The following is a 26,342-nucleotide window of genomic DNA, read 5'->3' as shown; positions in this document are numbered from 1 at the left end:
TATTTATAAACGTCGAAGCTGCTTTGATACACTATGGTGGTTGATTGTCCTTCGTTGTCTTAGAGTTACAAATTGCCCTCAGTTATTATACCTTCTCATAATTGAGTATTTCAGCAATCGTGTCTTGATACAAACCATACACCAGTCTATATCCAGACATATTACTGGTGGCTGCCCCCAAGGGTCTATTCTTTGACCCCTAGTGTGGAATTAGTCCTAAATTATTGGTTTCTCCTTAATGATGACCTGACTAATATAAATATTAGTCAGGTCATCATTAGTCAGGATAAGTCCTGACTAATATAAATATTAGCCAGGACTTATCCATTCTTGTCCACGAAATTGCAGAACGGATTTAGAAACTTCTATAAATAATATTCTCTCCAAACTATCCGACCCGACTGGTTCACTCAAAATGAGCTCACCGTTTCAGACCCAGAAACAAAAATTGTGATCTTTAAGAGAACACTTCCAGACCATTTATGGTAGGTCTCCAGTAAACGTACCAACAAACCTACTTAAGTAGGATTGTTGGTACGTTTCTCTGGTGTTACTTCTACCCATATGTAGCACTTTGCATTTGTCAAGGTTAAACTTCAGTTGCCACTTCTTAGCCCTTTGTATCACCTGCAAACTGTTGTGAGGTCTAATCCCCTGGCTTTATAATAACAACATTAAATGGAATCTTTAGTTAATGCTCACTTGGCGATTAAACCTCCAACTAGGGACTAGTGGTTTTCAACTCAAAGAAGAGTCTAGGACGAATCCGCCCCCCCCCCCCCCCCCCATCGTGAAAAGGGTTTGTTTTCACTTGCAGGGTCAGACCTTTAGAGTGCGTTGTGTGATACCCTAGGTTTTCCAGGTTGGGTCTTCCTTTCCAACCTAGAGCCGCAATAACCCGTATTAAGATGATATTGCTTAGCTGATTTATTCCCACCTTTATGCTTGTTGTCGGTTTTGTTTTATCTAGAGACTTCTTGCTCTAACTAGATCTCTCTCTATATATATATATCTGTTCACTTATCTATTTATATATGTCTCTTAGTTCAGTTTATGCCCCCAAGTAAATAAATGGACCATGGACACATTTATTGACTAATAGATAAACATTTTAATAAACAACAGGATTATTAACAATACAACTATTCCACATATGTTGGTTATGGGCAAGAGTCAAGACCAAAGTGTTATTGGCCATACACCTTACAATTACCTCTTTAGAGTGGGCCCTTAGACAACTGAGTAGTGGTACATTACCTTATTAGCTTTTACTAAGTTGATTCAATGATCAATATCATGACATTAGATGATTCACGACATTACATAATTCTCTAACCCTAGCATTGTTGGAATTCGGTTCGGGAGCTGTCTACCTAAGAGGGATGTACTGATCTGAGTGTGTGTGTGTGTGTGTGTGTGTGTGTGTGTGTGTGTGTGTGTGTGTGTGTGTGTGTGTGTGTGTGTGTGTGTGTGTGTGTGTGTGTGTGTGTGTGTGTGTGTGTGTGTGTGTGTGGCGGTGTCACGAGTCCGGGGTGCCTAAATAAGCGAACAATTTGAAGAAGGAACACTTACCGATCAATTTCACGGACTTTTGTGTACTTCAATGTCAGTAGTTTCTAAGGAGAACTGGGGAGAATGCTGATGCAGGCGAATTTTGAGGACTCGTGTCCACCGTGGACGTGGCAGCCGCACTATGGGTAGGGGGGTGAGACGTTCACTTAGGCCTACGTTACGACCTGGCTTCTTCTTTTTCTCCAGCTCCGCGCCTTCCCTTTTTACATCACCTCACAAACATAAAGGAGTTTCGGATTGGACACTAAATTCCTGGGGCGACCTTGTCGTCCAATAAGGATTATGATCTAGAGACAATTTCAACAGCCCTCTGGTGGGACCTTTCCAGGTTTTGGTGCACGCACCTACGCACATGCTGGCTGGGCATCTGCTTCCATCCTGTTGACTTGCAGGCCAACTATAGCTGCATCCTTGTGTAAATTCTGTGCCCATAAACTCGATTTCCTTTCTCGCTTACCACTGCAGCATTCACCATCTGGTACTGTTGATAACATTATCTGTGACAGGAACCAGGATGTGGGCGAGACTGGTGACTTAACTTTCTTTTCGTGTTCTTCTTCTTTTCATATTCAATGAATGTATTTAACTAATATAGACTTGCCTTTACATTTGTAGCAAAGCTTTTTCTGTCTAATGAAATTCCTGGATAAAACAGTTAACGCATAATGCCTTTAGACTCTCTTGTAATTAAATCCCCAACTAATAAAATATTAATATGCTCTCTTTTGAGAGTTCTATCCATATACGTTCCCCTTCTTTGTCAAACCGATCTCCATTCTTAATGTGATTCCCTGATGTACAAACAATATTCAGTTATGCATTCAGTTATGTTTCAGACTTGGTAATGACTAGGAATTACTGGGTGTCTCCTTGACTCTAACACTAAGGAAAGTATAGACTTGTGGCGGATTTAATGTCTCTGAAAAAGATGAACTTCCATAGCAGGAAACACAAAGCTTGCGATTAGACAATGTGTGGTAACACAGGGTCTGTTTGGTCTTTAACAGATTGGCAAAATGTTTTAAATTTGAATAATGACACTTAGGAATAGATAGTTGCTGTAATAATTACATAATAGGATAAAAAGGGGGGGGGTGACTGGTTGCCTTGGCAACAAAACTTCGACACTAAGCCTGATATGCCTTCATCAATATCATTGGTAAATATTCAAAACAACAGGGCACCCAACACCGAACCCTGTGGTATTCCAATAATAACATTAGTCCAAGAAGAGCAGCACCCATTAATTACCACCGTCTGTCTTCTGCCAGTCAACCACCCTTTTATCCATTGTAGCAACTTACCCTTAATACCATAATTAATACCTTAATGCTTCCCACTGTACAGAATTTAAAAACTATCTGAGACCACTGTGTGCGCGTCCGTGTGTGTGTGTGTGTGTGTGTGTGTGTGCGCGCGCGCGCGCGCTGTTGCCGGCTTGCTGGCACGGGGTTCTTTTGAATCGCTCCAACTTGCTTTGGACATTCAGTGTGTGACTGTTTGATGTTGGCCAGTCATGCTTAGTTGTGGCCCACCTCCCCATGGTATAGAGGGACACTAGGCAGGCTCTCCAGGTGATCGCCTGCTTGGTGTCCAAACGGCCAGAAACAACTAACCAACACACACACTGCACGAACATAATATTAAAGATATTTCTGGCCTGTTATAGTGCCCTGTAACCATCACAGTGCAAAGGCGGAGTTGAACTTTTGTTCAGGTGCCATCCTACCTAAGATACTATACCTACATACATGACCACCGTGCAAATTCATTTGAACTAACCACAAATTTACAAAATCGGAGGTTACCTCCTCAAGACCTGAAAATATTTGCTATAAAGCAAATAAAATGGCCACTGTTCTCGGAATTAGTTAAACTTGACTTCCGTGATGAAATTTTGAATTCATTTAATCAGCTTAATACCGAAGAACAATCCTTTTATATCCAAACTGCCTTACTACGAGCAATTGAATGGTCGACTAAGAGAATAGCTCCAAAGAAATCGTCTGTTCCCTGGAGGAATCCCCAGTTAACGGTTTTAAGAAGACGTGTTCACAGGGCAAGGAAACTGTATCAAAGACGACGCTCTTGGCCTCCAAATGAATACAGAACCATAAAACATCAGTATAATCTCGAAATCTCAAAGCAAAAATTCGCTAACCCGCAGTCTTTCGTCTCCACTGTGGGCAACTCGAATCCGTGGGGACTACACTCTAAACTGAGCAGAGATAAAGTGCTAACCAATAATATTTACAACTTCATACCTACTAATGACTCTGAAACCAGGACCTGGCATGATGTTGCCAGGTCCTGGTTTCAGAGTCACAATGATTCTGGATAACCGTTTCCCCTCAGCATGATGAGTGAACAGACTCTCCTACTCAATCCACAACAAGAATCCTCAATGTTCAATACTCTCCCACTGTCGATACTGACCTGTTTACTCAACAAGAGTTTCAAACTGCTTTAAATAAAATCAATGTCCAAAAATGTCCCGGACCTGACTTGCTGGAGAATACTGTCATTAAGAATTTCGGAGACACTGATCCTAACATCCTGTTAAATCTCTTCAACAAATGTCTTATCTGCTGTACTTTTCCCCGTCTCTTTAAAAATGCACTAGTCAAACTACTAAGAAAACCCAACAAACCCCCATCAGATTCCAGAGCCTTCCACTCCATTTCTCTCCTACCAAATTTGGGAAAACTCTACGAACGACTACTCGCCCCAAGAATCTACGATCTTTTCCAAGCTAAAGACGTCTTTTCACCTCGCCAGTATGGATTCGTTAAGGGCAAGTCTTGTGAAGATGCACTTCTTACATTAAAAAATTACATTCAGAATTCCACATCAAAATATGAAATGGCTATCTTCATAGACTTCGAAGGTGCTTTTGACTCCCTCTGGCGGAGATTGTCCTCGCTAGTCTTCGGAACATCTCTATGGAACACAGATCTATACAGGTTACCTCAAAAACCTGCAGCATAACACGATCTGTCAATAGAGGGCTCTGTTCTGGGGCCGCTCTTCTGGAACATTACACTAAATACATTGCTAAATAGATATTTTGATTTTGCTGTCCATTTGCATATGCTGATGACCTTGTCGTTGTATTCTCAGGCAACTCCAGGCAACAAATTCAAGAAAGAGCTTCTCCGGTCTTAAAGGATCTCATTAAATGGGCAACTGTCAACAAACTAAAAATATCTCCATCCAAAACCTGGCTCATGGTCTTTAAAGGTCAACTAAATATCCATCGCCTTCTATCTTGATAATAGCTAACTAGCAAATACCATATGTCAAGCACTTAAAAGATCGTGGTGTGATCATGGATGATAGACTCAATTTTACTCTCCACGTAAACCACCTAATAGATAAAATCAAAAAAATTTACTATGACTATTGTCATAGTAAATTTTGGTCAAGATTGGATGGAGAGTTCTTCTCTTATACTACAAGGCAGTATTCATACTTATTGCAACCTATACTGCTCCGGTTTGGTATGACAGAATTAAGAACGTCAAACTGAAATCGAAACTACTCTCCTTGCAAAGATCCATGATTCTTAAAATGCCCTGTGCCTACAGGACTGTCTCAACTCATGACTTGTAGGTCATAGCTGGAGTATTACCTCTGATTTTACATCCTCCCTTCTGCTACTTTCAAAAACATCAGACATCCATGGAATTCTATGTAATACAGAATGATGTCCTTGCAGACACCAAAGCTGAAAAAACCGGGATTTGGCCTGCTTTAACAAAAAAATTTGGCTTGAATGGTCGTTGGAATAGAACCCCTAAAGGCAGAACTACATATAAATTTATACCAGACGTCTCCTTTACTGCCAACAAGAAAAATTCCCTATGGTTCTCTCCAAACCTCTACACATCATTTATCAGGGAGTATATGATGAGAGCCCTGTCAATCAATTCGGCCCTGGAAAGATTGTGCAGGGCTCAAGGGGTAGAATTTTTTTCAGCCTGGTCTGTACTTGTTAACAGGAGAGACTGCTTCTACAGGGATGGGACACACTTAAATAGAAAGGGTGCAAGAATGTTTGCTGATGCTATCGAGGCAATGTTAGGTGGGTCGGAAAACTGCTAGATTGGGGGGATACAAGGACTAATAGATTAACAGTAGCCACTGGCAGAGGTGAAAGTGATTCTTGCACTGCTTCTATTGGAATGAGCCGCAGCCTGGAAAATAAGATGCAGGATATTTCAGAGACTGCTGGGAATCATTGGGGTACAAGTAAACACATGGGTTGTGTTAGGGTAGCTAAGAAAAAGAACAGGTGCATGTATACTTGTGTGTACACCAATGCTAGGAGTTTAGTAAATAAATTTGATGAATTTGAGGTATTGCTCAAAACATCAAAGGCAGATATTGTGGGGATTTCAGAGACGTGGTGTCACACAGATATAAGAAATGCAGAACTGGAATTTGGGGAGTACATTGTCTACAGAAAGGATAGACAGGATAGGAAGGGAGGAGGGGTTATGCTATTAGTTAAAAAACACATAAAATCCAAGGAAGTGAAGCCAGTCGACATCGCTGGACAGTGCCGTGTCGAGTCAGTTTGGTGTGACATAAGCATTGGGAGATCAAAATTGAGAGTAGGAGTGTGCTATAGGCCTAATGACTCTGATGAGTATAATGAGAAACTGTTCGGAGAAATAGAGTGGGCCAGTAAATCAGAGAGTCTTATAATGGGGGATTTTAATTTCCCAGATATTGACTGGAATTTGGGGGCTGGTCACTCACACAGTAGCAAGGCTTTTGTGGATTTATTGGATGATTGTTTTCTACATCAGCATGTTCGGGAGGCAACTAGAGGGAGTAATACTCTTGATTTGATTATCAGTAGTGATTCTTCATGCATTAAGAATCTGCAGATAAATGAACCACTTGGTGGCAGTGATCACAGTGTGCTGAAGTGGGAGTTACTCAAAGAGGTAACTACCATTAGGGGTAAAGGGAAGGGGTATTGCTTTCGTAAAGGCGACTACAATGGACTGAGACAGTATTTAAATTCTATACAGTGGGATCAACTGATGATATTGCCAACAGCAAATTCAAAATGGGAAGCATTCAGAGAACTTACCTTGGAAGCTACTAGGCTTTACATACCAACTAAGAAATATTGTTCAAGGTTTAGGCCTAAATGGTTGTCAGATGAACTAATGAGGCATATGGCAGAGAAGAAAAATGCATGGGATACATACAAATTAACACGTGACACGGACGCCTATGATAGATACAAGTTGATCTGTAACCAAGTTACAAAGGAGGTTAGGCAGGCGAAGGCAGATTACGAGAGATCCTTGGCAAGGGATGCGAAGAAAAACAGCAAAGAGTTCTTTACTTATGTAAACTCTAGAAGGAAGGGGATGAATCAGATTGGTCCACTTGAGATCGATGGGTCAACTGTTGATGACCCTGCTCGGGTAGCTAACAAACTAAATGAATATTTTGCATCGACATTCACACATGAGGAGTTATTCAGCGAGGGGAATGCCAGAGGTGTATTCAACTCTAGCAGTAAGCTAGAGAATCTTGTAATAACTGAGAGCAAAGTGGAGGAGAAATTGTTGAAGATAAGCACAAGAAAGGCACCTGGGGTGGATGGGATCTATCCAGTTATATTAAAGGAGGCAGCAAAGGAGGTAAGCTAACCCTTAGCCATAATTATGAGAGCTTCCTTGGACTCAGGGGAGGTACCCATTGACTGGAGATGTGCAAATGTGACCCCAATTCACAAAGGGGGATCAAAGGCTGACACAAGTAATTATAGACCTGTGAGTTTAACTTCTGTTCCCGGAAAATTAATGGAGGCACTGGTGAAAGAAGCACTGCAGGATCATCTAGACAAGACTTCAGTTATAGCTAGGACACAGCATGGTTTTGTTAAGGGGAAGTCTTGCCTGACCAATTTGATTGGATACTATGATGCAGTCACAAAAGAACTGGATGCAGGGAATAACTTTGATATTAAATACTTGGATCTTAGAAAGGCTTTTGATACTGTTGCACATGGAAGACTGCTGCACAAATTGGAGCAGTGTGGCATTGGAGGCAAGTTGCTGCTATGGATAAAGGGGTGGTTGAGGGGGAGAAGACAGAGAGTGGTAATCAATGGACACTGCTCATCGTGGACTAATGTTATTAGTGGAGTCCCTCAGGGTTCAGTATTGGGGCCTTTATTGTTTTCTGTATTTATAAATGATATTGATGATGGTATATCAGGCTTAATGCCAAGTTTGCAGACGATACGAAGGTTGGCAGGGTTGTCAAGGACACTACTGACACTATGCTGCTGCAACAGGATTTGGAAAGGTTGAGCAGATGGGCTGAGAGGTGGCAAATGAAGTTTAACATTGACAAATGTAAAGTACTACATATGGGAAACAGCAACCCCAGAGCAAGGTATCAACTCTGTGGTACTACACTGACAGTGGTAGAGAATGAAAGGGACCTGGGGGTGGTGGTGCAGGCAGATATGAAGTTCTCTGAGCAGTGCAGACGAGCTGCAAGAGTAGCTCATGGTGTATTGTCAATGATATATAGGAATTTTTCTAGCAGGGATAAGGAGGTGATTATTCCCTTGTATAAGGCAATGGTCAGGCCACACCTATAGTACTGTATACAGGCCTGGAGGCCTCATTTCAGGAAGGATGTAGAGCTGCTTGAACGAGTACAGAGAAGGGCAACTAGATTGGTGAATGGGACAAAGGGGTTCTCTTACGAAGAAAGTCTTAAGTTTTGCAAATTACAGTGTCTGGAAACTAGGCACCAGCGGGGTGATCTGATAGAGGTGTACAAAGCCTTGAATGGTTTGAGCATGCTCAATGCTGATGGGATTCTTCCTCTAGCTCAGAAAAATCACCTGAGAGGGCATAAATTCAAATTGAGGAAAGACAGATGTAGGATAGATGTGCGGAAATTTGCCTTTAGCCAGCGGGTGGTTGGTGGGTGGAACAGACTTCCATCCCTTGTCGTGGAAGTTGATAGCCTAAATAAGTTTAAGGCTCAGCTGGACAGGTATTTCGAACGAACAGAGGGGTGAAGTGGAAGTGGTTATTTTTATTTATTTATGTTACTTTTTTTTTTTTTTTTGGCTGATGCTGCATAAGCTTGCTTTCTTGCATCAAATGCCTCTACTAATGCTAATGCTAATGCTAATGCTAACTGGACATGGCTCTTTCAACTCCAAACTCTTTCAGTTCAGAATAAGACATACCGATTCTTGCCTTTGTCTCCAACTGGAAGACTGGAACCAGCTGCTCTATCACTGCCCTCTTTATGCTGACCTATGGAAATCCCTACAAGACCGTATAAACACCTTCTCATCCGGCAACAAAAACCCATCTAGTAGATTGTGCCTCACACCCTACAAACCTCACACCCTGTTGTAGGATTCCATCTTTGGAATTCTACAACAATTTGCTTCTGATTTATTTGCTAGAAGAAAATTTCTGTTGGCCAATCCCATTTCAGCTTCACCTCCTATGGTGCCTCCAGCACCTTCAATAATGTCAGCCTCAACAGTGAGCGATGTCTTGCAAAGATAAAATATTGTCACCTTGAATAGCTCTTAGAAGATCACATAGATCCAGTTGTTTTTTTTTTTTTTTTTTTACTTTTGTCCCTTCACGCCTGGGCAACCTGGGGATTGCTGGCACCCACCGGTATTGCACTGCCTCCAGTGGTTGAGGGATTTGTCCACTATTAGACAATTCACTTTAATTTTTTTCTTTTAAATGTATTGATATATATATATATATATTTATTTATTTATTTATTATTATTTATTTAATATAGTTTATTTTTGCGTAATTTTTTCTTCTATTTCTTTAGCCATACTGGCTAGAGAAAATAGAAGAAAGTCTAGGCAATTGGGTTTTATTTTTATTTATTTTTTTAATCTTTTTATTGTATTTTATAATTACAATCATTACTTATTTATTTTTTTTCCCTCTTACATTTATTTTTAATTTTTTAAAATTATTTTTTATTTTATATAGTTTTACTTCACCTTCATTTTATTTATTTTTTTATTAGTAATTTCCTTTTGTTACTTTGTATCCATATATATTATTTTTTATTTTATTTTACTTCTTTTTTCCTTTTTTTAATATTGTTTTATTTTGTTTTTATTATTATTTTATTTTGTTTTTATTATTATTTTATTTTGTTTTTATTATTATTGTATTTATTTATTTTTTTAAAAATATTTTTCTACTCATCTATAAATTTGTATCTTAGTTTATTTTATTTTACTTTTTTTTTAACTAACTTATTTATTTATTATTATTTTTTTAAATTATGATTTTATTTATTTAGTTTTTCTCTATGCTGGTACCCTAAGTTTGGGTAGCTGTGGGTATGGGATATGCTGTCACCCACTGGTATAGCACTACCTCCAGTGGGTGGGGGACTTGCCTTCTTCAGGGCAAACAAAGATTGTAATGGTCTATCTCACTTGGCTAAAGACATATCTGGTTGTGGCCCACCTCCTTGTGGTGTAGACGGGCACGCTTTCCAGTAGATCGCCTGACCGGTAGCAAAGAGGCCAGAAACAACACATAATATACACAAACATAACACTACACGTTTCTGGCCCCTGTACAGAGTTTTGTATCATCACAGAGTAACATGGCGGAGATGAACTTATGTTTCTGGAGTCGCTGTACAGAAGGTACTATATATTAAGAGAGAGAGAGAGAGAGAGAGAGAGAGAGAGAGAGAGAGAGAGAGAGAGAGAGAGAGAGAGAGAGGTAGAAGCGAATCACCAAAAAAGCAAAAAAGATGAGAATGATGATATCCAGTTCACGACCCTGGGTTTGCCAAGCCCATACTCATCAGTTGTGAACCCCTGGGGTAATGTGATCTCTCTCTCTTCCGTGTCTTGAACCTGGGATATACAGGTATAGTTGCAGAGTCAAGATCCTGAAGACTTAGTTTCTCTGGTGCAATAGTAAACAAACAAGAGTATGCTTCTGCGAAAACTAAAATAACTCTTTTTTTTTTTTTTCCGGATATTTTATTTTTTAAATAAGCAGAGTCGGGTACGTCTGGCTTGAAAGCGAGATTCTACTGCCGCCGTACCTGTTTTGTAAAAATTTCTTCTTTGCTGATTGGTCGAGTATTTTATAAATAAACCCGTTGCGAGTGGCGCGTAAATTGACGTGTATATTTGTAATTGTGAGTACTACTGATCTGTGTTAGGGCAAGATGAGTCGGAGAAAAGAGAAAAATGAGAATATTAGGGTATTTATTCGATGTCGGTGAGTGAATGCTCTGTTTATAATATGTGATCGCCGTTTTCGTAGTTGAATGAGCCATCAGTTGCGATCGCAATGTTAGTAAACGATTGAGACCACCCAAAATGACATTGTTATTATAATTCCGAATGATTGCAGGAAAGATAGATTGTCTACCTGTTATCAGCAGCACTGTTTCCCGTGATTTGTTGGCACTTCTTTTTTTAATATTTGTAGAAATGTGCAGCGTAGTATTTATCGTGGGTTCCACAAAATTGCTACAGTGGAAATTTCTACATTAATATGGAGAATAGGTTGCGCTTAAACAGTAAAACTAGGTACCTCCAGAACGCTAATAATGGAATTGAAAATTCCGTTTGTTATTATTATTGTTGCATAAGTTACAGAAAGGCAGGCAAGCAAGCTCCCAGTTTGTAAGCACAATACCAATACGAAAAGCCAGAGCCACTTAATAACAGTAGGGGTCATATAATCAAGCAGTATATGTTATTATTATTATTATTAGCTATATGGTGCAAGAAAACCTGAGGCTTTTGCTGCACATATATATCTGAGTTACCCTGGGAGAGAGAGAGAGAGAAAGAAAGAAAACAAGAGTTAGAAGCAGAAGGAAATTGCCAATAAGAAGAATGATGATATCCAGGTCAGGACCCAGGGTGTGCCAAACCCATGCCAGATGTGAGTCCCTGTGGTCAATATGTAGCATAACACTACCTAGTGTTCAAGATTGTTTGGTTCAAGACATATAGCCCACATGGGTAGCATAGTTGGTAGAATCGCTGTCTTCCCGATGAACGCATTTCAATCACGCGATGAACCATTATGGTACTTATTCATGTGCGGCTGAGTTGTCAATCTCAGATGAGGGTAGCATGGTTTTCCTTCCCAAAACTTGGGGGGGGGGGACCAACAAACAGAAACTTGACCACATGACCACAGACATGCAATTTACAGATATGTGCAGCATTGGTATTAACGGTAAGTTGCTACAATGGATAAAAGGATGGTTAAGTGGGAGAAGACAGAGGGTGGTAATCAATGGGTGCTGCTCTTCGTGGACTAATGTTATTAGTGGAGTCCCACAGGGTTCGGTGTTGGGTCCACTGTTGTTTTGTATATTTATCAATGATAATTGATGAAGGTATATCAGGCTTAATGTCGAAGTTTGCAGATGACACGAAGGTTGGCAGGGTTGTTAATGACAGTAATGGCAGTGTGCTACTGCAACAGGATCTAGATAATTTGGGCAGATGGGCTAAGAAGTGGCAACTGAAGTTTAACCTTGACAAATGCAAAGTACTGCATATGGGTAGACGTAACCCCAGAGAAACGTACCAACTGTGTGGTACTACACTTAAGGTGGTAGAAAATGAAAAAGACCTGGGAGTAATTGTGCAGTCAGATATGAAGTTTTCTGAGCAATGTAGACAGGCTGCTAGGGCAGGTCATGGGGTTTTGTCAATGATATATAGGAATTTTGCTAGCAGGGAAAAGGAGGTGATTGTCCCTCTGTATAAGGCAATGGTCAGGCCACGCCTTGAGTACTGCGTACAGGTCTGGAGGCCTCATTTTAGGAAGGATGTAGATTTGCTTGAGCGTGTACAGAGAAGAGCAACACGATTGGTGAGGGGAATGAAGGGATCCTCTTACCAAGAGAGGCTTAAGTTCTGCAAATTGCAGTGGCTGGAGACTAGGCACCTGCGCGGTGATCTGATTGAGGTCTATAAGGCCTTGAATGGGTTGAGCACGCTGAATTCTGATGGGATCCTCCCACTTGTTCAGAATACGAACCTACGGGGACATAAGTTCAAATTAAGAAAGGATAGATGTAGAATAGATGTGCGGAAATTTGCCTTTAGCCAGCGGGTGGTTAATTGCTGGAACAAACTTCCATCTGTCGTTGTGGAAGTTGATAGGTTAAATAAATTTAAGGAGGAACTGGACAGGCAATTGGAGGGTATGGTGTGATATTTTTTTTTTTTTTTTTTGGCTGATGCTGCATAAGCTCCTACACTTGCTTTCTTGCATCAAGTGGCACTACTACTACTACTACTACTACTATTGCCTAAGTTGGTGATGTGCCTAAAACCTACAACCAACCAACAAGATATATATGGAACATTATAAAAATCGTCCTGAAACAATTTGACATTGAGGCAGGAGGACTTATATTCATGGTAAAATATAATGAAATTACTGTAAGCAGATTAAAAAAAAAAAAAACTAAGAATATAAAGCTTTATAAAACCATGCCCATGGTTATATTCTGTATAGTATAGCAAATAAGCTGATCTTTGAAGCACTAAAAAAATTTCCTAAAATATTATAATCCACTGAGATTATTACTATATTTAATACCACTCTAATACCACATGAAATCAATAATATAGTTTATTAAGCTAATCGCCTAAACTGTATATGTTAAGGTGACGTTTCAGGTATCTTACTGATAGATGCTGAGATATATGTGTGTATTTTTGGATACCTCTAGCCCAGACACCCAGTATTTATCTAAGATTTACTTAATTTAATATCCGGTTTCTAATGTAACAATAATTCAAACTTAGAATTGTTTATTGGTGAAATTGTAATTGTAAGAAACAGTACTTTGTTTATTACAATTACATTTGTAATATATTAGTTTTAGTAACGGCTGCATGGTGCAAGAAAGCCTATGGCTTATGCTGCACCAGCCAAAAAAAAAAAAAAAAAAAAAAAAAATCCGAACAAAACAATGATAAAAACAAAAAAAAAAATAAATAAATAACTAAATAATAATAATTAATAAATAAAAAAATAAAATAAAAAATAAATAAAAAGGAAATTAAACCTATCATCCTATGCGCTTCCCTTACCCGAAACTATCCAGATGACCAGATATGTTTGTTTATATTTATAATATATTCAGATTTGTAACCCTTTCTATTCTTTGTTCTCCTGAACAGCATGGTCTGATGATGGGTATCAGTAAGATACCTGAAACATCACCTTAATGTATAGTAGTTTAGGCGTATAACTAAATTATTAATTTCACGTGGTATAAGAGTGGTATTAAATATAGTAATAATCTTAATGGAAAACAACCACATAATGTTCTTCCCTAACTTTATTATAACCCACGAATTTATCAATCGAATCTAATCTTGAATAAGTACGTAGTTGAATTAACTCAAATATATTTACAATTTATTATACATGTATAATTTACACAAATATACATTGTTGTTTCCTTTAATCCCAAGAAATTATTTATCATATCCATATGATAACCAAAAACATAACACCTTGACAAATCCATTTGTCAGGAGTTATGTTTTTGGGTTTACTTTTTTGAGTTCCCAAAAAGTAAGCATTTGAGATTAATTTCTTATAGTAAATGTTTTTGAGGAATTGTTTACAGCAGGGTTCCCCAAACTTCAAGCATGGACCATGTAGATTTTTTTTTCATGGCCTACCTATAGCTATAAATAAGTGGATATCAGTAATTAATATACCAGTAATAATGCAATTAGGTATTCATTAACATCAGTAAATGAAAATAAAAGATAGGTCATTCATTTATTTGTTTATTATCAAAAGTTTACATAAAATACACATATTTTTGGGCAAATAAATAGTTTGAATTTTAATGATTAGGGTGATGCTGTTTTACATCACATAGTAATTTTAAATCAGGGAGAAAAGATGTCAACTTGGTTCTCAAATCTGGCTCAACGTCCAATCTGTTCCAGCATTTGTTTTTTTAAAAAAAAACTAATGTTGAGAATTCAGTTTCAAATTTGTAAGTTGTTACAAATGGCGTAAGAAATTTCAGTGATTTTTCTGATAAATGCTTATATTCTTCACATCAACTTAGCCAAAAATTTATCAGACCTGATTGAAGCAGTCTTTTAATGCTGTCACATGACAGTTCAGTAACAAAATCAATTTCTTGTTCATTGAGACAGAATTCTTCCACATGTTCCACATTAAAAGTAAATGGGTTTCGAATCCACATTTTACTGCTGTCAATTGGAGGAGAATATTCTTGAAAGTTTGATTTCACATAAGTCAAATAAGTAGGACACCTTAATATCACATAAGTCAAACAAGTAGGACACCTTAATATCACATAAGTCAAACAAGTAGGACACCTTAATATCATATAAGTCAAACAAGTAGAACACCTTAATTAACCAATTAAAATCATTAAACCGGTCTTTAAATTCGAAAATTGCATCCTTTGCTGATGGAGGATATTGCTCCAAAAACAATAAGTACTCATTCTTCATTTCGATTAGTCGTTTAAATACATTCCCTCTTGATAGCCATCGAATTTCACTGGGTAAGCGAAATTCGATGGCTATCAAGATAAGATGTTCATAATTGCTTCCTAATTCTTTCCATTAAACCCCAGGGGCTCACATCTGGTGAGCATGGGCTTGGCAAACCCAGTGTCCTGAGCTGGATATCACAATTCTTTTCTTTCTTGCTTTCTTGGTGATTCCCTTCTACTTCTGACTCTCTCTCTCTCTCTCTCTCTCTCTCTCTCTCTCTCTGGGTAATACGGGATTTTTTTTTTTTTTTTTGGCTGGTGCAGCATAAGCCTCAGGCTTCCTTGCACCTTATGGCTAATAATAATAAAGCAGTAAAGATTCTGGAATTCAAGGAATGGGCTTTTATATAATTAACAAATTTGACACATCCTTGAATAGCTGTGTTCAAAACCAAAGGCATTTTTTTTATAGCAAACCCTTCTCTATGAATACTACAATGCACCCATTTGCAATCTGGAGCCACCTCTCGGACCATCAGAAAAAGTCCCATACGGGAACCTGCCATGGACCTGGTGCCATCACAGTTCAATCCGACACATCTGTTCCATTCGATTCCACTTTGAGTTATATAATTATTGATGAATGTAAAAAGTTCTTCAGCCGTTGTTCTCGTTGGTAGGGGTTTACAAAACAAAAAATCTTCACTGACAGTGTCCTTAAAATCATACTTTACAAAGCACATTAAATTGGCATTATCTGCTATGTCTGTACTTTCATTCACTTGTAAAAAAAAATTGACAGCTTTGAATGCACTTTATGAGAGTTTCTTCGATATTTGCCATTTCCACAATTCTACACTTCACCGTATTATTTGATAAGGAGAGTAAATGCAGCTGATTTTCTTTTTCTTTTTTTTTTTTTTTTTTATAAAAGTGAGATGTAATTACTTTTAGTGCGGGAAGCATTAACTTTTCACCAATAATATGAGAGTATCCTGTCTCGGCTATTAGTTTTGCAACTTCATATGAAACCATAACCAAGTCTTGATTGCAACATCTCACAGAAACTGTCTTTACAAAACTTTTTCTAGATGAAATATATTAATTTTTCTTATTAATGAAAAATTCCTTTGGCTTATTTGAGTATTCTGGATGCACACAATCTAAGTGCTGTTTGAGTTTCGATGGTTTCATGCATTCATTTGACAATGTTTCAAAAGAAATAATGCACAATGGCATGTGGTTACTCAGATAAAACCAAATTTTAAACAATCGTCATAATACTGCCTTGTCCAAGAGGTTTTGGATTTCTTTTCCGTGCTGTCAGTTTGCCCATTGCCAGGGGGTTTGTTACTGTGGTGTGGTTTGTAAGTTAGAGATGGCACAGGCCACAGTGTAGTAACCTATCTTGCTGCTCTGTGGAACAGGCAGTCCATCACCTTAGACACAAGATGTGCACATGCGTGCTAATTACATGGCATAATAAAATTGAAGAATGCATCAGCTACTGTTTTTTTTTTTTTTTTTTTTTTTTTTATAGCAGAGTTGTCTAGAAGCATCATAGATATAAATTTAATAAATTATAAAAGCATTAAATTTATTTTTAGTATAACTGGGTATTTGGTATTTTATTACATTTTCATTTTTTCAGGAAACTTTCTTATAGTTTTATTTAGGTATATTTCAAATAAGTTGTTTGCAGACCACACTTTGGGAAACCTTGGTTTACAGAGAAACCAATTTGCAGTGCAGTGTTAAACAGGCAGCAAGGAATGGCTCATTTGCATAATCCAAACCTTTACATCCATACAGTAGCATTAAGAGCAGTGTCACATTATAACCAATGCCTAGATGAAGAATGTTGATTACCTGTATTCTCCGGATTTTGATAAGTAAAGATCTTATTTCTACAGTTTAGTTAGTTAACCTATGTCAGATGTTCCCAAAAGTATGTCTGTTTGTAGCTAAATTTTATATCATATCTATTTAAATCCACGTTTTGTAGAACAGGGGTTATAGAATTTATGAAATACTTTAGGCGGCACAAGTTGGAACACCAACAAAATACCAGATGTTAGCATGTGCTAATTCTCCTGTCAATTGCTTCACACAAAGGAATAATATATATTCCTTTGTGTGAAGGAATAATAAAATTTTGACTTTTACATTAATCATGAAAAAAAGATACAATGGATACCTAGAGGTGAAGATCAGGGAAAGTTTAGAGAATATATTTTTTGTAAGCATATATTAAAAATTGTCTTGTCACGAGCATATTCTATATTACAGAATACAAAAGCAAAGAAAGTTCAGATTAAAAAATTGATATTCCACATTGGTATGCAGAATTCATCAGTTTTTTTTTTTTTTTTTGGTTGATGCTTATAAAGCATCCCAAATTTTATAAGCTTGCTTTTCTGCATCATTTGCCACTACAAATACTAAATAATTGAAAATGGGAATCTTAAAAATTTATTCCGATTCTGACACTTTAATGTACAATAACATCAAAAAACATTATTAAAAAAAAGTATAGTTTAAAAAAAAAAAATTTCATCGAGTGCTTTAATGAAATTTCATAATTTGTAAAGCAGGCAAAACTAAGGGCACCAAAAACTGTGAAACATTAAGGTAGTGTGGTAGGGACTTATCCTTTTGTACCCAAAAAATGGAGCCTTAAATGAATTTTTTATAATTATACTTCCTCAGTTATAAAATAATTAATGATGCAGTCAGAGCAGGGGGATAGGACCATACATGAGGAATATTAAAATTTGCTTTTTCAGAAATTCACACTAAGTTGTCGGTTTTTTTTTTTTTTTTTTTTTATTACTATTGTTTACATAGATTTTTGATGTTTCTGGATGTACTTTTAGTGCTGATTCTAAAATTCCAATTAGTTTTTTACCTATTATGTACAGCTTTTTTACAGCTCTCTTTTGTAAGAATTGTTTTCTTAATTGTACATTCCATGCATACATAATACATGTACTACTTCCTTTGGGACTGACAGATATAGACATGTTTAGATCTACATGAGATTTGTAAGTCAGGTAGCTATATAAACCTGTAAAATGTTTCATTGGAATTCATTTCTTTCTTTGCGCAGTCATGCCAACAAGCATATTTACTTCTAATGTGATTTTTCATATTCTGTGTCTTTGGCTATGGCTGCTTGTGGTTGTGTGGATAATCCAAATATATTTTGTTACATTTGTAGTAATTGTGTAGTAATTTTTATTTTTTTTTTCTATTTCTTTTGTATCCTGATGGAATCTTTCACTCTACTCTACACTTAAACTACCTAAATTTTCAAGGGCGCCTCTGTAGCCAGGTGGGCATGAGCAGCAATGTGTACCACACGCTTCTTGATTAGACCAGGGTTCGAGCCCGTAACCACCAAATACGGAGGATGCAGAAAGGTCAGGGAATGACCACCGCATATCACTGGAGCAATATGGCCCTAGTTGCTAATGCTCCTTAAAAACCAAATAACAAACAAACAAACCTAAATTATCTGGGAACTAGTTGAGAAGCATGACTTGATATTGAAGCCTAGTTTTCTGAACTTCTCCAGCATGTCACTCACAATTTTCTTTGTAATTTTTGGTGTTTATTGCTTCCCAAAAAATTGCATAATACATTTTTAAAGCCAGTTCTAACATCTTTTTCAGTTTGGTTCATGGATAATTCAAATACAGAGTGTAGTAGCACTTTGCCGATTTGAGCTCCAAAAATTTTATTTCATTTATTCATATACAAGTGTTAGAAATGTAATGCAAGCATACCTGAAATAATTTCCTTCTTTATTCAGGGCTTGGGCAAATTGTTTCATTTAACCTATCTTTATATTAGCATTAGCAAGGGCACATGATGCAAGAAAGCAAGCTTATATAACATCAGCCAAAAAAAAAAACCCTGATTTTACCCATCCTCTCACTCCAAATGTTTGTCAAGTTCTGCCTTGAATCTATTTAAGCTATCAACTTCTTCAATGACAGATGGAAGTTTGTTCCAACAATCAACCACCCTCTGGCTAAAGGCAAACTTCTGCACATCTATCCTACAACCGTCTTTCCTTAATTTGAATTTATGCCCTCTCAGGTGATTATTCTGAGCAAGAGGAAGAATCCCATCAGCATTCAGCATGCTCAAACCATTCAAGGCTTTATACACCTCGATCAGATCACCTCACAGGTGCCTAGTCTCCAGACACCGTAATATGCAAAACTTAAGCCTTTCTTCGTAAGAGCAACCCTTTCTTCTGTTCACTAACCTTGTTGCCCTTCTCTGTACTTGTTCCAACAGCTCTACAGCCTTCTTAAAATGAGGTATCCAGACCTGTATACAGTACTGAAGGTGTGGCCTGACCATTGCCTTATACAAGGGGATAATCACCTCCTTATCCCTGCTAGAAAAATTCCTGTATATCATTGACAAGACACCATGAGCAACTCTTGCAGACGTGTCTGCACTGCTCAGAAAACTTCATATCTGCCTGCACAATTACCCCCACGTCCTTTTCATTCTCTACCGCTGTCAGTGTGGTACCACAGAGTTGATACATTACTCTGGAATTTCTGCTTCCCATATGTATTACTTTACATTTGTCAATGATAAACTTCATTTGCCACCTCTCAGCTCATCTGCAGCCCATCTGCTCAACTTATCAAGATCCTGTTGCAGCAGTGTACTGTCATTTGTGTCATTAACAACCCTGCCAACCTTCGTATCGTCTGCAAACTTAGACATTAAGCCTGATATACCATCATCAGTATCATTAATAAATACAGAAAACAACAATGGACTCAACACTGAACCCTGATGGACTCCACTAATAACATTAGTCCACAAAGAGCAGTGTCCATTGATTACCACTCTCTGTCTTCTCCCACTCAACCACCCCTTTATCCACGGCAGCAATTTACCTCCAATGCCACACTGCTCCAATTTGTGCAGCAGTCTTCCATGTGCAACAGTATCAAAAGCCTTTCTAAGATCCAAGTATATAATATCAAAATTATTCCCTGCATCCAGTTCTTTTGTGACTGCATCATACTATCCAATCAAATTGGTCAGGCAAGACTTCCCCTTAACAAAACCATGCTGTGTCTGAGCTATAACTGAAGTCTTGTCTAGATGGTCCTGCAGCCTTCTTTAACCAGTGCCTCCAATAATTTTCCAGGAACAGAAGTTAAACTAACAGGTCTATAATTACTTGTGTCGCCCTTTGATTCTCCTTTGTGAATTGGGGTCACATTGCACATCTCCAGTCCATGGGTACTTCCCCTGAGTCCAAGGAAGCTCTCATAATTATGGCTAAGGGTTTGCTTACTTCCTTTGCTGCCTCCTTTAATATAACTGGATAGATCCCATCCACCCCAGTTGCCTTTCTTGTATTTATCTTCAACAATTTCTCCTACACTTTACTCTCAGTTATTACAAGATTCTCTAGTTTACTGCCAGAGTTGAATACACCTCTGGCATTCCTCTCCCTGAATAACTCCTCTTGTGTGAATGTAGATGCAAAATATTCATTTAGTTTGTTTGCTACCCGTGCAGGATCATCAACAGTTGAACCATCGATATGAAGTGGACCAATCTGATTCATCCCCTTCCTTCTAGAGTTTACATAAGTAAAGAACTCTTTGCTGTTTTTCTTTGCATCCTTTGCCAAAGACTTCTCGTAATCTGCCTTCACCTGCCTAACCTCCTTTGTAACTTGGTTACAGACCAGCTTATATCTATCATAGGCTTCTGTGTCACATGTTAATTTATATGTATTCCATGCATTTTTCTTCTCTGTCACATGTCAAATTAGTTCATGTGACATTCATTTAGGCCTAAATCTTGAAAAATATTTCTTTGTTGATATGAAAAGCCTAGTAGCTTCCAAGATTAATTCTTTGAATGCTTCCCATTTTGAATTTGCTATTGGTAACATCATCAGTTGGTCCAACCGTATAGAATTTAAATACCGTCTCAGACCACCGTAGTCATCTTTACGAAAGCAAAAACCCTTCCCTTTACCCTTGATGGTAGTTACGTCTTTGAGTAAATCCCACTTCAGCACACTGTGATCACTGCCACCTAGTGGTTCCTTTCTCTGCAGATTCTTGATGCATGAAGAATCACTACTGATCAAGAGTATCACTCCCACTAATTGCCTCCCGAACATGCTGCTGTAGAAAACAATCATCCAATAAATCCACAGAAGCCTTGCTAGTGTGGAGTGACCAAACCACAAATTCCAGTCAATCTCTGGGAATTTAAAATCCCCCATTATAAGACACTGATTTACTGGCACACTCTATTTCTCTGCACAGTTGCTCATTATACTCATCAGATTCATTTGGCTTATAACACACCTACTGTCATTTTTCCTTTCCCAGTGCTTATGTCACACCAAACAGACTCAACATTGCATTGTCCACCAACATCAATTAGATGCACTTCCTTAGATTTTTATGTTTCTTAACTAACAGCATAACCCCTCCTCCCTTTGTGTCCTGTCTGTCCCTTCCGCACACATTGTACTCCCCAAATTCCAGTTCTGCACTGCTTATGTCTGTGTGACACCATGTCGCTGATATCCCAACAATATCTGCTTTTGATGTCTTGACTAGCACTTCAAGCTCATCGAATTTATTAACTATACTCCTAGCATTGGTGTACATGCAAATATACATTTATTTATTTTGTTATTTTGATTTTTTTTTTAGGAGCATTAGCAACTAAGGCCATATTGCTCCGGGGATATGCGGTGGTCATTCCCTGACTTTTCCGCATCCTCCGTATTTGGTGATCACAGGCTCGAACCCTGGTCTAATCAAGAAGCGTGTGCTATGCACTGCTGCTCCTGCCCACCTGGCTACCGAGGCGCCGGAAATATACATGCACCTGTTTCTACTCTTAGTTACCTTAACACAGCCCATGGGCTGTGTTCCCTTAACACAGCCCATGTATTTACTTGTTCCACTATGACTCCCAGCAGTCCTGGAAATCCCCATTGCCTTACTTACCAGGCTGCTGCTCAATTGCATTTCAATAGAAGTATATGCAGAAGAGTTTGTTTAAATTTACTATTGCCTTAGCTTTAATGTTCTTTGAACTTTGTGTCAGAGACAGTCTTGATGGTCACACTTTCCAAATATTCACTCCTTGCTCAACTATCCCAGTAACTTTAAAATCTCCACTTACAAGCCAACTGTGATCATACTGAGTTTTTTTGCAAAGAAACTTAACATTTTCATAGTTTTCTTTTATGTGATCAATGAATCAACAGATAGCCTCCACTCTGTTGGTTGATAGAAATTTACAAAAAAGTTTGTAACTGAACGAATGTTCATTGAGCCTTCAGAAATTGGTTCCCAATTTCTGAAGGCTCAATGAAATCCAAGAATCTGGCAGCAGATTCTTGGATTTCAGTCTTGATCCTAAAAGCTGTGCAGACTCTTTGGGTAGATTTAAATCTCACATGAAATCATCACACTCAGTTTGTGTAAACTGCTGTGTTCCAAACTTCTGAATTCTATGCCACAGTAAGTTATATCATCCTATAGATCACAAATGTCAGATTCAGAATCTGATGACGCATTAGCATTAGTAGAGGCATATGATGCAAGAAAGCAAGCTTATGCAGCATCAGCCAAAAAAAAAAAAAAAAAAAAAACCACTTCCATTTCACCCCTCTGTTTGTTCAAAATACCTGTCCAGCTGAGCCTTAAATTTATTTAGGCTATCAACTTCCACAACAAGGGATGGAAGTCTGTTCCACCAACCAACTACCCGCTGGCTAAAGGCAAACTTCCGCACATCTATCCTACACCTGTCTTTCCTCAATTTGAATTTATGCCCTCTCAGGTGATTATTCTGAGCAAGAGGAAGAATCCCATCAGCATTGAGCATGCTCAAACCATTCAAGGCTTTATACACCTCTATCAGATCACCTTGCAGGTGCCTAGTCTCCAGACACTGTAATTTGCAAAACTTAAGCCTTTCTTCGTAAGAGCAACCCTTTGTTCCATTCACTAATCTTGTTGCCCTTCTCTGTACTCGTTCCAGCAGCTCTACATCCTTCTTGAAATGAGGCCTCCAGACCTGTATGCCCAGGAACGACTGGTAGAGGCAGTACTGGTACATAATTCTCTGCTTGTTCTTTGTTTTATAATCTGCTTCATTTAAGGAACAAAAGTAACAGTCGTTTATAAGATCCCAAGGTTTTCTTCGGATCTTATAAACGATCCGAAGTCCGAAATTGTCTGAAATTGTTTCTTTACATAATTCAAGAAATATTCACAAGTAGAAGCCAGAAAATTAAAATTAAGAGAATGTTCTGGTTGATAACAGAAATATATCAAGATAAAAATTTCAGATCATAGTTTAGGATTTGGCTGATTGGTATTGTAAATAATGTAATTTAGTTTATAGTTTGGTTTATATTGTAGATTATTTTTTATTACTTGCTTTCTGTTTGAGTTATATAAGAGTTTGAACACTAATTTCAGGATCAGTGTCATAAACTGAATCCCATGGGATGTTGTCCATGCAATGAAGTTTATACATTATGCATCTATTGAAGTGATTTGGAGTACATGCAAACAAATGGGGTACATGTACTTTATTAGTTTAGGGTAGTGGAAAATATCCCCTAGAACCAGCACTTGTGTATATATATCTCAATGTTATTCTGGCCTCTAGTGAGGAAATGTTAGAATGGGTTTAGTGATATCATCTGCAAGTGATTCTTTGCTTAACTCAATAAATATTCAGAAATAGAAGCAAGCAAGTTAAAATCATCAAAAAAATTAGATATTTCAAAATTAGGGTTAGGTGATATGTGAGTTGTTTATTTTATAGTTTGCTCCTTATTGTTTATTTTACTATTGATTAACTAATTTGAATAATTACAAGATAGGTATAATACAGATTTAAGTGTTTTTCCTGTGCAACATGATGTTTTGTTGCAGTACACAGATATGAATGGAACATATATTGAACTTTATTAACTGGGGAGGAGGAAAAACGTGTTTTTACTTTGTCTATTCTAATTGTAACTTTATTTTTCTATCTTTGTGGATGTTGCCATTGTAAATTTATTTTTTTGAAATTTGAGAAGAGCATTTCTAATTTCCTTATGTAGTGTCTTTTTTCTATGAAATTTAAAATGGGTAATACTTGTTTATTTGCTATTACTTACAGACCTATGAATCTTCTAGAAGTTAAACAAAGTTGTACCGTGGCAGTAGAAGTTGGACCAAACAAAAAAGATCTCACTGTAAAGGAAAAGTTAACAGGAAAATTTTCTTCAAAAACATTTAGTTTTGATAGAGTATTTGGAACAAGTGCTGAACAGGTGAGGTTAATTTTTAAAATTTTATTTAAATATCACTGCTGCTGCTTCTGACATGATTTAATGATTAAATGTAATTGATTCTAAAATGGTGATGACAAATCCCTGACATGCAATGACATTTGAGGTGACTTAGTGAAACATTGACATCAGTCAATGTCACCTTTATTTTGGATGTCAAAATAAAGTTATATTGTACTTATAATAATTTAAGGTTTCTGTATTTTTAATTAGATTATTGTTCAACATTCTAGTTTGTAGATGACTCTCATCAACCAGTGCAATACCACCACTTTGAGGCTTGAAGTGTGGAACCTATGTTTAGTCTCCAGAGCAAAGCTCTGGCAACCCCCCTTCATCTCTTCCATCATGCATTATGACTGATGTCTTTTGAGGTTATGATGGACATCATAACGAGAGCCAATCTTCCTTATATTTTGAGGCTACAGCTCTAAAACAGTGTTTTGCAGGATGGCCAGACTGATAGTCCTCCAGACTGAACATATTGTTAACTCTCTATAAGCTTCCGGATCATCTAGTGTATAATCTTGCTGCCTCTACTCTGCCAGATAGTGACTGGAAGCAGTCCGAGTAGTGTGTATTTGGGGGGGGGGAGCATTGTTGAGGCCACATTATGTCAAGGAGCTGACATAATGTGTATGCCAAATCCAAAAATTTCATTACTTCATACACCATGTCCTCCCAACCTTTTCTTACTACTGAATACGTCATGACTTGTCAAATTAATAGAACAAACTTATCTGCAAAAAGATCTAAACCTCCCTAACACTTCCTCACTCATTTTACAAATATATGTGGTCTCAGTTCCAATATTCAACCACTGCTCATCTCAGTTGTCACAATTATTTACTGTATATGATTCCTTTCTCTTAAAGGTGGTACTTGTGCATGTGTCTGCTCTAATATTCCCTATCAGAGACTTAGTAATTTGGAATATCCTCTTTTTGATCTTCTCAGGCTAAAAATCTCTCTACCACATTCTGTCAAATTTGTGTGTTGCCTCTATCATTCTTCCAACTCCACTAATCATATGGAACTCTTTGACTTCCTCTCTTTGAAACTTGATTTTCTCCAGTCCAACTTTTGTAATAGTGAGGGAATTTTCCTTTGTGATTTTTAATGTTCAAAACATTCAGAATGCCAGACAGTCCTAATCATGCAGCCAATATGCTTGATCTTTTTTCTTACAAATGATCCTTCTAGTACTCAGTCGAGGTGAGTGGTCCTCCAGGCACCTCAGATCACAACTTGGACACTCTTCTCCAATAGAGCCTTTCTCTCATAGCCATTCTCAACCTTGTGTTCTTTGGCATTACAAGAATGCAAAATGAGATGTCCTGTGAGAGTTCATTTCTTCTTTTCCTTGGTTGGATTACTGTTTCAAATCTTCTGATGTCAACATTTACTCAGATTGTGTCAGTGAAATTATTCTTGTAGGGATGAAATCCTCTATTCCACACTCTTACCTTAAAATCTCCTTCTTTATCTAAACCTTGGTTTTCCAATAAATGTGCAAAGGCTGTTGAAGATAAGAATGTTGCATATTGCAATTGGCTTATATTCAAATTTTCTTAATTTTCTGCGGACATTAAAGCATTGAACAATTGTAAAGCTGTTATTAATTACTCCAAACTAGATATCAAACAGGCTAAGAATAGAAAACTTTCTTCTCATCCAAATGGTAGTCAAGCATTCTGGTCTCTTCCAAAAACTAATGCCTGCAACTTTTGCTTATCTCTATTTTCACCTCTGTTAAAACCGGTGGTTCTATTTCCACTTCAGCCAAAAATGAAGTTGACCTCCTAGCATCTTACTTTTCTTCCAACTCTTGTATTGGTGATTTTGGTAAATCACCTGC

The 26,342-nt window shown here is 37.7% G+C and overlaps 1 protein-coding gene across 1 annotated transcript in view; it reads left to right on the top strand.

Moving 5' to 3' along the window:
- The first annotated feature begins 10,759 nt into the window (after positions 1-10,759).
- Positions 10,760-26,342, top strand: part of LOC150077870 (kinesin-like protein KIF11) — a 257,452-nt gene continuing 241,869 nt past the window's right edge. The window contains exons 1-2 of the mRNA XM_090384389.1: positions 10,760-10,859; positions 24,313-24,466. Coding sequence (XP_090240515.1) covers positions 10,807-10,859; positions 24,313-24,466 — 207 coding nt within the window. The 5' untranslated portion in view covers positions 10,760-10,806. The remainder of the gene's footprint in view (positions 10,860-24,312; positions 24,467-26,342) is intronic.

Source organism: Mastigoproctus giganteus, chromosome 11, assembly GCF_048544385.1.
Source record: "Mastigoproctus giganteus isolate SK-2022 chromosome 11, ASM4854438v1, whole genome shotgun sequence".
Lineage (NCBI taxonomy): Eukaryota > Metazoa > Arthropoda > Arachnida > Uropygi > Thelyphonidae > Mastigoproctus > Mastigoproctus giganteus.
This window is presented reverse-complemented; position numbering and strand designations above follow the sequence as displayed.